We start from the raw sequence: 14,612 nt of genomic DNA on the forward strand, positions 1-14,612 counted from the left end.
TAATATCTGTCATGCTGACTGTTCCTCTATAATATCTGGCATGCTGACTGACTGTTCCTCCATAATATCTGGCATGCTGACTGTTCCTCCATAATATCTGTCATGCTGACTGTTCCTCCATAATATCTGTCATGCTGACTGTTCCTCTATAATATCTGGCATGCTGACTGACTGTTCCTCCATAATATCTGGCATGCTGACTGTTCCTCCATAATATCTGTCATGCTGACTGTTCCTCCATAATATCTGTCATGCTGACTGACTGTTCCTCTATAATATCTGTCATGCTGACTGTTCCTCTATAATATCTGGCATGCTGACTGTTCCTCCATAATATCTGTCATGCTGACTGTTCCTCTATAATATCTGGCATGCTGACTGTTCCTCCATATTATCTGTCATGCTGACTGTTCCTCTATAATATCTGTCATGCTGACTGACTGTTCCTCCATATTATCTGGCATGCTGACTGTTCCTCCATAATATCTGTCATGCTGACTGTTCCTCCATAATATCTGGCATGCTGACTGACTGTTCCTCCATATTATCTGGCATGCTGACTGTTCCTCCATAATATCTGTCATGCTGACTGTTCCTCTATAATATCTGGCATGCTGACTGTTCCTCTATAATATCTGGCATGCTGACTGTTCCTCTATAATATCTGTCATGCTGACTGTTCCTCCATAATATCTGTCATGCTGACTGTTCCTCCATAATATCTGTCATGCTGACTGACTGTTCCTCTATAATATCTGTCATGCTGACTGTTCCTCCATAATATCTGTCATGCTGACTGTTCCTCCATAATATCTGGCATGCTGACTGTTCCTCCATAATATCTGGCATGCTGACTGTTCCTCCATAATATCTGTTATGCTGACTGTTCCTCCATAATATCTGTCATGCTGACTGTTCCTCCATAATATCTGTCATGCTGACTGTTCCTCCATAATATCTGTCATGCTGACTGTTCCTCTATAATATCTGGCATGCTGACTGTTCCTCCATAATATCTGGCATGCTGACTGACTGTTCCTCCATATTATCTGGCATGCTGACTGTTCCTCCATAATATCTGTCATGCTGACTGTTCCTCTATAATATCTGGCATGCTGACTGTTCCTCTATAATATCTGGCATGCTGACTGTTCCTCTATAATATCTGGCATGCTGACTGTTCCTCTATAATATCTGTCATGCTGACTGACTGTTCCTCTATAATATCTGTCATGCTGACTGTTCCTCCATAATATCTGTCATGCTGACTGACTGTTCCTCCATAATATCTGTCATGCTGACTGTTCCTCCATAATATCAGTCATTTGTGTCAGTGCCATACATGTTGAATGTCCTTCCCTACAAGCTGAAAGTCAGTTGTGTATTTGTTTACTGTGTAGACGCCAGGGACGGTAGAGAAAGCGAGACACCCCACTCCCTCGTTTTTTTCTGACCGGGGCGGGCTACTCCGGTCTACTTATTGGCCCCGCCCCGCGGAGGGGTGCCTCAGGGCCAGACATTGGCAGGAACTAATGGGGGATCCCAGGAAGAGTAGCTGCTGCCTTGACAGGAACTAATGGGGATCCATAATAAACCCCAGGAAGAGTAGCTGCTGCCTTGGCAGGAACTAATGGGGATCCATAATAAACCCCAGGAAGAGTAGCTGCTGCCTTGACAGGAACTAATGGGGATCCATAATAAACCCCAGGAACGGACGGACGGACGGACGGACAGACGGACAGACAGACAGACAGACAGACAGTATTACCTGTATATGACTGAGGCTCCACAGAGCAGCATGTAGGGTAGGAGATCAGACAGACAGACAGACAGACAGACAGACAGACAGACAGACAGACAGACAGACAGACAGACAGACAGACAGACAGACAGACAGACAGACAGACAGACAGACAGACAGACAGACAGACAGACAGACAGACAGACAGACAGACAGACAGACAGACAGACAGACAGACAGACAGACAGACAGACAGACAGACAGACAGACAGACAGACAGACAGACAGACAGACAGACAGACAGACAGACAGACAGACAGACAGACAGACAGACAGACAGACAGACAGACAGACAGACAGACAGACAGACAGACAGACAGACAGACAGACAGACAGACAGACAGACAGACAGACAGACAGACAGACAGACAGACAGACAGACAGACAGACAGACAGACAGACAGACAGACAGACAGACAGACAGTATTACCTGTATATGACTGAGGCTCCACAGAGCAGCATGTAGGAGGTGATGGTAAAGAGGTAAGCCAGCTGGATGTTATAACTAGACAGCACACTGTTACTGCTGTAGACACCATAGTACAGCATGGACACGTTGAACCACCCCTACACACACACACACACACACGGAAAGAGGCAGACAGACAGACAGACAGACAGGCACACACACACACACACACACGGAAAGAGACATGGAAAGAGGCAGACAGACAGGCACACACACACGGAGAGAGACATGGAAAGAGGCAGACAGACAGACAGGGAGAGAGAGACAGGGAGAGGGGTATGGGGAGACAGAGACGGGGAGAGACAGGGAGAGAGATAGACAGGGAGAGAGGAAGAGAGAGAGACAGGGAGAGAGGAAGAGAGAGAGACAGGGATAGAGAGAGACAGGGAGAGAGACAGAGAGAGAGACAGAGAGAGGAGAGAGAGAGAGAGAGAGAGAGAGAGAGAGAGAGAGAGAGGTATGGGGAGACAGAGACGGGGAGAGGCAGGGAGAGAGAGACAGGGAGAGAGACAGAGAGAGAGAGAGACAGGGAGAGAGAGAGAGAGAGAGAGGTATGGGGAGACAGAGACGGGGAGAGGCAGGGAGAGAGAGACAGGGAGAGAGGTATGGGGAGACAGAGACGGGGAGAGGCAGGGAGAGAGAGACAGGGAGAGAGGTATGAGGAGATAGAGACGGGGAGAGGCAGGGAGAGAGATAGACAGGGAGAGAGGCAGAGAGAGACAGGGAGAGAGAGAGAGAGAGGTATGGGGAGACAGAGACGGGGAGAGAGAGAGACAAGGAGAGAGACAGGGAGAGAGGCAGGAAGAGAGACAGGGAGAGAGGCAGGGAGAGAGAGAGACAGGGAGAGAGGTATGGGGAGACAGAGACGGGAAGAGGCAGGGAGAGAGATAGACAGGGAGAGAGGCAGAGAGAGACAGGAGAGAGAGAGAGAGAGAGAGAGAGAGAGAGAGAGAGAGAGAGAGAGAGAGAGGTATGGGGAGACAGAGACGGGGAGAGGCAGGGAGAGAGAGAGACAGGAAGAGAGGCAGAGAGAGAGAGAGAGAGAGAGAGAGAGAGAGAGAGAGAGAGAGAGAGAGAGAGGTATGGGGAGACAGAGACGGGGAGAGGCAGGGAGAGAGATAGACAGGGAGAGAGGCAGAGAGAGACAGGAGAGAGAGAGAGAGGTATGGGGAGACAGAGACGGGGAGAGGCAGGGAGAGAGAGACAGGGAGAGAGGTATGGGGAGACAGAGACGGGGAGAGGCAGGGAGAGAGAGACAGGGAGAGAGGTATGGGGAGACAGAGACGGGGAGAGGCAGGGAGAGAGAGACAGGGAGAGAGGTATGGGGAGACAGAGACGGGGAGAGGCAGGGAGAGAGAGACAGGGAGAGAGGTATGGGGAGACAGAGACGGGGGAGAGGGAGAGAGAGAGAGAGAGAGAGAGAGAGAGAGAGAGAGAGAGAGAGAGAGAGAGAGAGAGGGAGAGAGAGACAGACAGACAGACAGACAGACAGACAGACAGACAGACAGACAGACAGACAGACAGACAGACAGACAGACAGACAGACAGACAGACAGACAGACAGACAGACAGACAGACAGATGACACTTTAGACTTAGTTACTGCATCTTTAAAACAGAGTGTGTATTTGTGTGTGTCTGTCTATCCTATATGTTTGCATGTGTCCGTGTCAGTGTGTCCACTCACCACTCCAGTGAGGAGCTCCAGTCCCCTGAACCCGGCAGTTGTCCCGGCGCCCTGAGTGTCGGTGCTAAGCAACGCCCACGGCAACGTGATGAAGGAGAGGTTGAGGAGGGAGGAGAGGAGGTTGAAGAGGAGCAGCCATCTTAGAAACAGGAAGTAGCAGAGAACAGCAGAACCAAACCTTCCACTGATCTCCCTCAGAGAACCGCGCCACAGAGAGAGAGACTGTCTGAAAAACACCACGCTGCTGCACCTACGAACAGACTGAGAGAGACAGAGACATGTCTATCTAGTGACTACTACAGGACATGGGTTCTCTGACTACTACAGGATATGGGTTCTGACCAGTGTCCTCTCTAACATGTCTATCTAGTGACTAATACAGGACATGGGTTCTCTGACTACTACAGGATATGGGTTCTGACCAGTGTCCTCTCTAACATGTCTATCTAGTGACTACTACAGGACATGGGTTCTCTGACTACTACAGGATATGGGTTCTGACCAGTGTCCTCTCTAACATGTCTATGTAGTGACTACTACAGGATATGGGTTCTGACCAGTGTCTTCTCTAACATGGCTATCTAGTGACTACTACAGGATATGGGTTCTGACCCGTGTCCTCTCTAACATGTCTATCTAGTGACTACTACAGGATATGGGTTCTGACCAGTGTCCTCTCTAACATGTCTATCTAGTGACTACTACAGGATATGGGTTCTGACCAGTGTCCTCTCTAACATGTCTATCTAGTGACTAATACAGGATATGGGTTCTCTGACTCCTACAGGATATGGGTTCTGACCAGTGTCCTCTCTAACATGTCTATGTAGTGACTACTACAGGATATGGGTTCTGACCAGTGTCCTCTCTAACATGTCTATCTAGTGACTACTACAGGATATGGGTTCTCTGACTACTACAGGATATGGGTTCTGACCAGTATCCTCTCTAACATGTCTATCTAGTGACTACTACAGGATATGGGTTCTCTGACTACTACAGGATATGGGTTCTGACCAGTATCCTCTCTAACATGTCTATCTAGTGACTACTACAGGATATGGGTTCTCTGACTACTACAGGATATGGGTTCTGACCAGTGAGATCTGCTCCCAACAGTCAGTGCAGCTCGTTCTCTCTAGACTCCTCCTGGAGAACTTCTCTGCTAAGACACGGCACCTGGAAACACACAGTAGTGATGAGACGGTTGACCCATAGTCCGCAGTCCCCGCAGTTATATCTGCAGGGCGGGTGGGTTTAGGGTCATTAAATATTGTGTTCATATCGGGCAGGTGGGTTGAATTAAGAGAAACCTATAGGCCACCCAACCTTTAAAAAAATGCATAAATGTATCATTCTTGTGCAATTTACAGTGAGCTCCTAAAGGCATCGGGCCATATTGTTGGTTGTTCTGGCTCTGAGTCAATCACCACCTTCCAGAGACACCTGAAACCCCACCTCTAAGGAATACCTAGGATAGGATAAGTAATCCCTCTCACCCCCCCCCTTTAAGATTTAGATGCACTATTGTAAAGTGACTGTTCCACTGGATGTCATAAGGTGAATGCACCAATTTGTAAGTCGCTCTGGATAAGAGCGTCTGCTAAATGACTTAAATGTAAATGTCAATGTACTCCAGCACTTTGAAATGATACAATGACTATGAGGTTAAAGTGCAGACAGTCAGCTTTAATTTGAGGGTATTGTCATTCATATTGGGTGACCCGTTTAGATATTACAGCACTTCTTGTACATAGTCCTCCCATTTTAGGGGACCAAAAGTATTGGGGCAAATTCACTTAGTTTAGTAGTAGTTTAAAGTTGAGTATTTGGTCCCATATTTCTAGCACACAGTGACTACATCAACCCTGTGACTCTACAAACTGGTTGGTTGCATTTGCTGTTTGTTTTGGTTGTGTCAGATGATTTGGTGCCCAATAGAAATGAAGGGTAAATAATGTGTCATTTTGGAGTCACTTTTATTGTAAATAAGAATAGATGATGTTTCTAAACACTTCTACATTAATGTGGATGCTACCATGATTACAGATACCAATAGACTCCAATGAAGATAGACAGATAGACAAATAGACTCCAATGAAGATAGACAGATAGACAGATAGACTCCAATGAAGATAGACAGATAGACAAATAGACTCCAATGAAGATAGACAGATAGACTCCAATGAAGATAGACAGATAGACAAATAGACTCCAATGAAGATAGACAGATAGACAGATAGACAAATAGACTCCAATGAAGATAGACAGATAGACAGATAGACAAATAGACTCCAATGAAGATAGACAGATAGACAGATAGACAAATAGACTCCAATGAAGATAGACAGATAGACAGATAGACAAATAGACTCCAATGAAGATAGACAGATAGACAGATAGACAAATAGACTCCAATGAAGATAGACAGATAGACTCCAATGAAGATAGACAGATAGACTCCAATGAAGATAGACAGATAGACAGATAGACTCCAATGAAGATAGACAGATAGACAGATAGACTCCAATGAAGATAGACAGATAGACAGATAGACTCCAATGAAGATAGACAGATAGACAGATAGACTCAATGAAGATAGACAGATAGACAGATAGACTCCAATGAAGATAGACAGATAGACAGATAGACAGATAGACAGATAGACAGATAGACAGATAGACAGATAGACAGATAGACTCCAATGAAGATAGACAGATAGACAGATAGACTCCAATGAAGATAGACAGATAGACAGATAGACTCCAATGAAGATAGACAGATAGACAGATAGACTCCAATGAAGATAGACAGATAGACAGATAGACTCCAATGAAGATAGACAGATAGACAGATAGACAGATAGACAGATAGACAGATAGACAGATAGACAGATAGACAGATAGACTCCAATGAAGATAGACAGATAGACAGATAGACTCCAATGAAGATAGACAGATAGACAGATAGACAAATAGACTCCAATGAAGATAGACAGATAGACAGATAGACTCCAATGAAGATAGACAGATAGACAGATAGACTCCAATGAAGATAGACAGATAGACAGATAGACAGATAGACTCCAATGAAGATAGACAGATAGACAGATAGACAAATAGACTCCAATGAAGATAGACAGATAGACAGATAGACAGATGACAGATAGACAGATAGACAGATAGACAAATAGACTCCAATGAAGATAGACAGATAGACAGATAGACTCCAATGAAGATAGACAGATAGACAGATAGACTCCAATGAAGATAGACAGATAGACAGATAGATAAATAGACTCCAATGAAGATAGACAGATAGACAGATAGACAGATAGACAAATAGACTCCAATGAAGATAGACAGATAGACAGATAGACTCCAATGAAGATAGACAGATAGACAGATAGACAGATAGACAGATAGACAGATAGACAGATAGACAGATAGACAGATAGACAGATAGACAGATAGACAGATAGACAGATAGACAAATAGACTCCAATGAAGATAGACAGATAGACAGATAGACAGATAGACAGATAGACAGATAGACAGATAGACAGATAGACAGATAGACAGATAGACAGATAGACAGATAGACAGATAGACAGATAGACAGATAGACAGATAGACAGATAGACAAACAGGTCTCCAATGAATTGTGAATAATGATGAGTGAGAAAGTTAGAGGCATAAATGTCATACCCTCCCCCCCCAAAAAATGCTAACCTCCCCTGTAATTGTAACGGTGAGAGGTTAGCATGTCTTGTTGGTATTGTATTTGTGCGTCTGTAAAATACCTTCAACTTAAAGCCGACTGTCCGCACTCTGCACTTTAAACCTCATGGTCATTGTATCGTTTGAGATCCAAAGTGCTGGAGAACAGAGCCAGAACAACCAAACAGGTCTGTCCTGATACTTATGGAGCTCACTGCAGTGGTTAGAGTGTAGAGTCTAGTGGTTAGAGTGTAGAGTCTAGTGGTTAGAGTGTAGAGTCTAGTGGTTAGAGTGTAGAGTCTAGTGGTTAGAGTGTAGAGTCTAGTGGTTAGAGTGTAGAGTCTAGTGGTTAGAGTGTAGAGTCTAGTGGTTAGAGTGTAGAGTTGGCAGGGTAGCCTAGTGGTTAGAGTGTAGAGGTGGCAGGGTAGCCTAGTGGTTAGAGTGTAGGACTAGTAACCGGAAAGTTGCGAGTTCAAACCCCCGAGCTGATGTATTATTTTAGTTTTAGATTTTTTATTTTAAAAAATTGCTTTGTCATTATGGAATATTGTGTGTAGATTGATGAGGAAAGATTTTCTGGATTTGTTTTCTCATTTTGTCTGTCATAGTTGAAGTGCACCTATGATGAAAATTACAGGCCTCATCTTTTTAAGTGGGAGAACTTGCACAATTGGTGGCTGACTAAATACTTTTTTGCCCCACTGTATATATACACCTCTGATATATATATATAGGGAATAGGGTGCTATTTGAGATGCATTGTAGAGAGACTACTGTAACAAACCAGGACCTTTAAATGCTGATCTGAGATCTGTCCATATGGGTTTTAATCATTATGATCTAAAAGGCTAAACTGATCCTAGATCAGTACCTCTACTCTGAGACTCTTGGTGGATATGAGCCCATAACAAGGGTGGCCTAGTGGTTAGAGCATTGGACTTGTAATCGAAAGGTTGCAAGTTCAAATCCCCAAGCTGACAAGGTACAAAATCTGTTGTTCTGAACAGGCAGTTAACCCACTGTTCCTAGGCCGTCATTGAAAATAAGAATTTGTTCTTAACTGACCTGCCTAGTTAAATAAATAAAATAAAAAATAACATATTGGTTTGTCTCTGTGTAAAGTAGTTGAATGCGTCATAATGTGTGTTTACCTGATGTTTCTGCGTTCCCCCAGACTTACAGGAAGGCCTCGTACAGCTTTGACTCTGTCCCTGGACGGCATGGTAACCAGCTCTCTCACCAACTCCACGGTGTCTGCTCAACAGGAGAGCGATAGAGGAAGGTTATCTCCCAAATGGCAACCAGCTCTCTCACCAACTCCACTGTGTCTGCTCAACAGGAGAGCGATAGAGGAAGGTTATATCCCAAATGACAACCAGCTCTCTCACCAACTCCACTGTGTCTGCTCAACAGGAGAGCGATAGGGCAGAGGAAGGTTATTTCCCAAATGGCAACCAGCTCTCTCACCAACTCCACTGTGTCTGCTCAACAGGAGAGCGATAGAGGAAGGTTATATCCCAAATGGCACCCTATTTCCTTATCAGGATGTTTTTTCTGCATATGAAATTCTAGGGCGGGCTGCCAAAGTGTTTTTTATTTCATGCAGCCTAAGGCCGTACAGTGTCAAATAAAACTCTAGGGGTTGGAAAAACACATTCAGTGTAAACTTAAACAAACTAACACCTTGTAGAAAGTATGGAGAAAAGTATGCCCCTTTTGGGACTGTATCATATGACTGGAGCACGAACAGCTTTGTGTAGAACAAGACGTTGTTTTTCAATAGAGGAGGAGGAACAGCTTTGTGAAGAACAAGACGTTGTTTTTCAATAGAGGAGGAGGAGGAGGAACAGCTTTGTGAAGAACAAGACGTTGTTTTTCAATAGAGGAGGAGGAGGAGGAACAGCTTTGTGTAGAACAAGACGTTGTTTTTCAATAGAGGAGGAGGAGGAACAGCTTTGTGAAGAACAAGACGTTGTTTTTCAATAGAGGAGGAGGAGGAACAGCTTTGTGTAGAACAAGACGTTGTTTTTCAATAGAGGAGGAGGAGGAACAGCTTTGTGTAGAACAAGACGTTGTTTTTCAATAGAGGAGGAGGAGGAGGAACAGCTTTGTGTAGAACAAGACGTTGTTTTTCAATAGAGGAGGAGGAGGAACAGCTTTGTGTAGAACAAGACGTTGTTTTTCAATAGAGGAGGAGGAGGAACAGCTTTGTGTAGAACAAGACGTTGTTTTTCAATAGAGGAGGAGGAGGAGGAACAGCTTTGTGTAGAACAAGACGTTGTTTTTCAATAGAGGAGGAGGAGGAACAGCTTTGTGTAGAACAAGACGTTGTTTTTCAATAGAGGAGGAGGAGGAACAGCTTTGTGTAGAACAAGACGTTGTTTTTCAATAGAGGAGGAGGAGGAGGAACAGCTTTGTGAAGAACAAGACGTTGTTTTTCAATAGAGGAGGAGGAGGAGGAACAGCTTTGTGCAGAACAAGACGTTGTTTTTCAATAGAGGAGGAGGAGGAGGAACAGCTTTGTGTAGAACAAGACGTTGTTTTTCAATAGAGGAGGAGGAGGAACAGCTTTGTGTAGAACAAGACGTTGTTTTTCAATAGAGGAGGAGGAAGAACAGCTTTGTGTAGAACAAGACGTTTTTCAATGGAGGAGGAACGGCTCAAAACGTCAAAAGAAGTGCCTTCGGAAAGTATTCAAACCCCTCGACTTATTCCACATTTTGTTGAGATTGTAGCCTGAATCGATTAAATATATGTATTTCCATCTACACATAATGACAAAATGAAAACATGTTTTTAGATTTTTTTTATTATAGCAAATTTTATTGAAAATGAAATACAGAAATATCAGCTGTCAGAGCAGCTTTCCGATCACTGAAACTGTACACAGCCCATCTGTAAACAGCACACCCAACTACCTCATCCCCATATTGTTATTTATGCTCTTGCTCTTTTTGCACCCCAGTATCTCTACTTGCACATCATCATCTGCACATCTATCGCTCCAGTGTTAAACTGCTAAATTGTAATTATTTTGCCTCTATGGCCTATTTATTGCCTTACCTCCCTAATCTTCTACATTTGCATACACTGTACATATATTTTTTCTATTGTGTTATTGACTCGGTTTGTTTATGTGTAAATCTGTGTTGTTGTTCTTGTCGCACTGCTTTGCTTTATCTTGGCCAGGTTGCAGTTGTAAATGAGAACTTGTTCTCAACTAGCCTACCTGGTTAAATAAAGGTGAAATAAAAAATAGGACTTTGCCTTTGCCTAGCTCCATTCTGTTTCTTTTGAGCCTAAAAACTCCCTAATTCTTGCCGATGACAAGCATACCCATAACATGATGCAGCCACCACCACGCTTGAAAATATGAAGAGTGGTACTCAGTGATGTATTGTGTTGGATTTGCCCCAAACATAATTATTTGTATTCAGGACATAAAGTGAATTTCTTTGCCACATTTTTGCAGTTTTACTTTAGTGCCTTGTTGCAAACAGGATGTATGTTTTAGAATATTTTTCTGTACAGGCTTCTTTCTTTTCACTCTGTAATTTAGGTGTTGGTTACAAAGACAACTGGGGCGGCATTGGACTAGTAACCGGAAGGTTGCAAGTTCAAATCCCGAGCTGACAAGGTACAAATCTGTCGTTCTGCCCCTGAACAGGCAGTTAACCCACTGTTCCTAGGCCGTCGTTGAAAATAAGAATTTGTTCTTAACTGACTTGCCTAGTAAAATAAAGGTACATTTTTTTTTTTAAAGAAATAAATAAAAGATGAGGTAGTCAAACTAAAATCATGTTAAACACTATTATTCCACACAGAGTGAGTCCATGCACCTTATTATGTGACTTGTTAAGCACATTGTTACTCCTGAACGTATGTAGGCGTTGCCATAACAAATACTTACTGAAGACATTTAAGCTTTTCATTAAATTAAATATTTTTAAAAACACAATTCCACTTTGACATTATGGGGTGTTGTGTATAGGTGTGAATACTTTCACTACAGGGAATAGAGTGTCATTGGTGATGCACAATAACATGGTACTGACCATTCTCTACTCACTCACACACACACACACACACACACACACACACACACACACACACACACACACACACACACACACACACACACACACACACACACACACACACACACACACACACACACACACACACACACACACACACACACACACACACACACACACACACACACACACACACACACACACACACACACACACACACACACACACACACACACACTCAATAACATGGTACTGACCATTCTCTACTCACACACACACACACACACTCAGTGACATGGTACTGACCGTTCTCCATCTGCTCCTTGGCCTCCTCCTCTGACAGCCCCAGTCTCCCTACAGCTGTACCCTGTAGAGGGAGCGGACTCTGCTTGCGACAACCACGCACTACAACACGCACACACACACACACACAACATCATCATCTATAGACCTGTGCCTCGCCTGTAACACACACTCACTACACACACAGTGAGTACACCCACCCAGGATAGCTGTTCCTGTCTGCTGTCTGCTGGTCATCCTGTACCTGGTAGCAGTATCCATGGGAACCCTGGGTCCAGGGCTGGCTGTAGAGGGAAGAGGGAGGGAGAGAGTTGTAAGCTAAGATACAGCTGTATTTACAGGGCTGTGTCCCTCGTCTGGGCCAAGCCATCAGCCAACAGAGCCCTGGACAAAAGCAGCAAAGTACTATATAGGGAATAGGGTGCAATCTGAGGTGCAGTACTCACTCTGGCCTAGCTGCCGTTTGGGCCCCCACAGCTGAGGGGGGAGAGGGGGGTCTGAGCTGGACGGCCCCTGGTCCTTACTCCATGGCCCCAGCCCCCTCTCCACATCCTGGGGTACAACAAGGCCCTCTGGAGGCCTACTCCACCTGGAAGAGTGGGGGTGGGAAGGAAGAGTGTGGAGAGAGGAGAAGGGGGACGAGAGGGGAGATAGAAAGGAAGAGGGAGAGAGAGGAGAAGGGGGACGAGAGGGGAGATAGAAAGGAAGAGGGAGAGAGAGGAGAAGGGGGACGAGAGGGGAGATAGAAAGGAAGAGGGAGAGAGAGAAAAGGGGGACGAGAGGGGAGATAGAAAAAGGAGAGAGAAGAGAAGGGGACGAGAGAGAGATAGAAAGGAAGAGGGAGAGAGAGGAGAAGGGGGACGAGAGGGGAGATAGAAAGGAAGAGGGAGAGAGAGAAGGGGGACGGGGAGATAGAAAGATAGAAAGGAAGAGGGGAGAGAGAGAAGAAGGGGGACGAGAGAGAAGATAGAAAGGAAAGGGGGAGAAAAAGAGAGAGCGGGAGGGAGAGAATGAATGAAAACACAAATTGACCAAAAAATAAATCTAGATTTTTGCACATGCACAGGTCTGCACACTCACCTCTTATCAGTTGGTTTTGGTGCCTGATCACTTCTATAAGGAGATGCAACGAAGGCACTGGTAAAACGAGACATGGCTAACTAACAAGCCAAGTCTTCAACCATACATAAACAGCAAAGGACGTCTGTCTGAGAAAACACAAGTAGTTGGAGAACAGTTATAGACACGGGCTAATGTATGTAGCTGACCAAACTATCAGGAGCCAGGTATAACATTTACATTTACATTTAAATGTAGGTAACGTTAGTTAACTCACTCGAAGTGGCTAGCACAGCTAGCTAGGTACTGTACCTAGCTAACTTGACAAGCTCGTTAGTTAGCTAGAACAATTTGTGGTCGAAAAAATTGCAAGTTGTGTTTTCTTGATAGTTAGTTACTTCAAGTAATTAAGCTGTCCAACACGTGATGTAAATGGTACATTTCACATACAAGTACAACATCAAACTTACATTGAATATTTTCTAAGCTTAGCTAGCTAGGTTAACTGTTAGCTAATGTTAGCTAGCTAGGTTAACTGTTAGCTAATGTTAGCTAGCTAGGTTAACTGTTAGCTAATGTTAGCTAGCATACCTAGACGCTTTAGATTCGACCGTTGGTTGGTTTCATTTGGGAAATTATAACTTTACGCCAAAGATTTGACTAAATATCCATATCAAAATCTATATTTCATCAATGTGAATGCAGCAGAGACGTATAAGGAATAAAATAAGAACAAAACAAAAAAATGCCCACCTTTCCTCCTAACTGACAACAAGCACTAAAACTACATTCAGGGAAACCGTCACTAGATGGCGCCATTGAGCCATATACAGTAACGTTATACTGGTAATAAATAGGCCATGATGCACTCAAATCATAAACTAGCTGCAATCGAAACCACTACCATTTGTTTTACAGATTTTAATCAAACCGGGCTGATTTCATTGGCTACATCATACACCAGATGTACACAACACACCCCAAGACACATTCAAAACACATGTTTTTGCTTCACACAACATAAATACAGAGATAGGCCAGTCTGTCTGTCAGTTAGACTCTTGGGTTTACAGTGATAGTATCTTTAGGTTTGAGAAGAATATAGGTTATCTAAGGCCAGTCTGTCAGTTAGTTAGACTCTTGGCTTTACAGAGATAGTATCTTTAGGTTTGAGAAGAATATAGGTTATCTAAGGCCAGTCTGTCTGTTAGTTAGACTCTTGGCTTTACAGAGATAGTATCTTTAGGTTTGAGAAGAAGGTAGGAGGTCTGATTTTGCTCTAGGGCAGTGTCCCAAATGGCACGCTATTTAGTGCACTACTTTTGACGGGGCTTTTGTTAACAGTAGTGCACTATATAGGGAAGAGGGTGCCATTTGGGATACCGCCTGTGATTCATGCAGTCAGTCACGATGTTAATGAAGACACAAACAAGGGGTGTGTGTGTGTGTGACAGCTTGTTGCCTAGAGGTTGTTGCCACAAGTGTAGTGTGATCTGAATCTGTGTGACAGGTACTCAGACTCTTCTTTAAATACAGAA

General features: G+C 44.0%; 1 protein-coding gene across 1 annotated transcript in view; it reads right to left on the bottom strand.

Moving 5' to 3' along the window:
• Nucleotides 1-13,851, bottom strand: part of LOC124018610 (transmembrane channel-like protein 5) — a 43,293-nt gene extending 29,442 nt beyond the window's left edge. Inside the window, exons 1-9 of the mRNA XM_046333951.1 lie at nt 13,666-13,851; nt 13,096-13,223; nt 12,462-12,604; nt 12,216-12,299; nt 12,019-12,117; nt 8,827-8,929; nt 5,054-5,135; nt 3,957-4,217; nt 2,232-2,368 (exon numbers count right to left, since the gene is read on the bottom strand). Coding sequence (XP_046189907.1) covers nt 2,232-2,368; nt 3,957-4,217; nt 5,054-5,135; nt 8,827-8,929; nt 12,019-12,117; nt 12,216-12,299; nt 12,462-12,604; nt 13,096-13,169 — 983 coding nt within the window. The 5' untranslated portion in view covers nt 13,170-13,223; nt 13,666-13,851. The remainder of the gene's footprint in view (nt 1-2,231; nt 2,369-3,956; nt 4,218-5,053; nt 5,136-8,826; nt 8,930-12,018; nt 12,118-12,215; nt 12,300-12,461; nt 12,605-13,095; nt 13,224-13,665) is intronic.
• Between the last annotated feature and the right edge of the window lie 761 nt (nt 13,852-14,612).

The sequence above is a fragment of the Oncorhynchus gorbuscha genome, unplaced genomic scaffold (assembly GCF_021184085.1).
Source record: "Oncorhynchus gorbuscha isolate QuinsamMale2020 ecotype Even-year unplaced genomic scaffold, OgorEven_v1.0 Un_scaffold_551, whole genome shotgun sequence".
NCBI classification, from domain to species: Eukaryota; Metazoa; Chordata; class Actinopteri; order Salmoniformes; family Salmonidae; genus Oncorhynchus; species Oncorhynchus gorbuscha.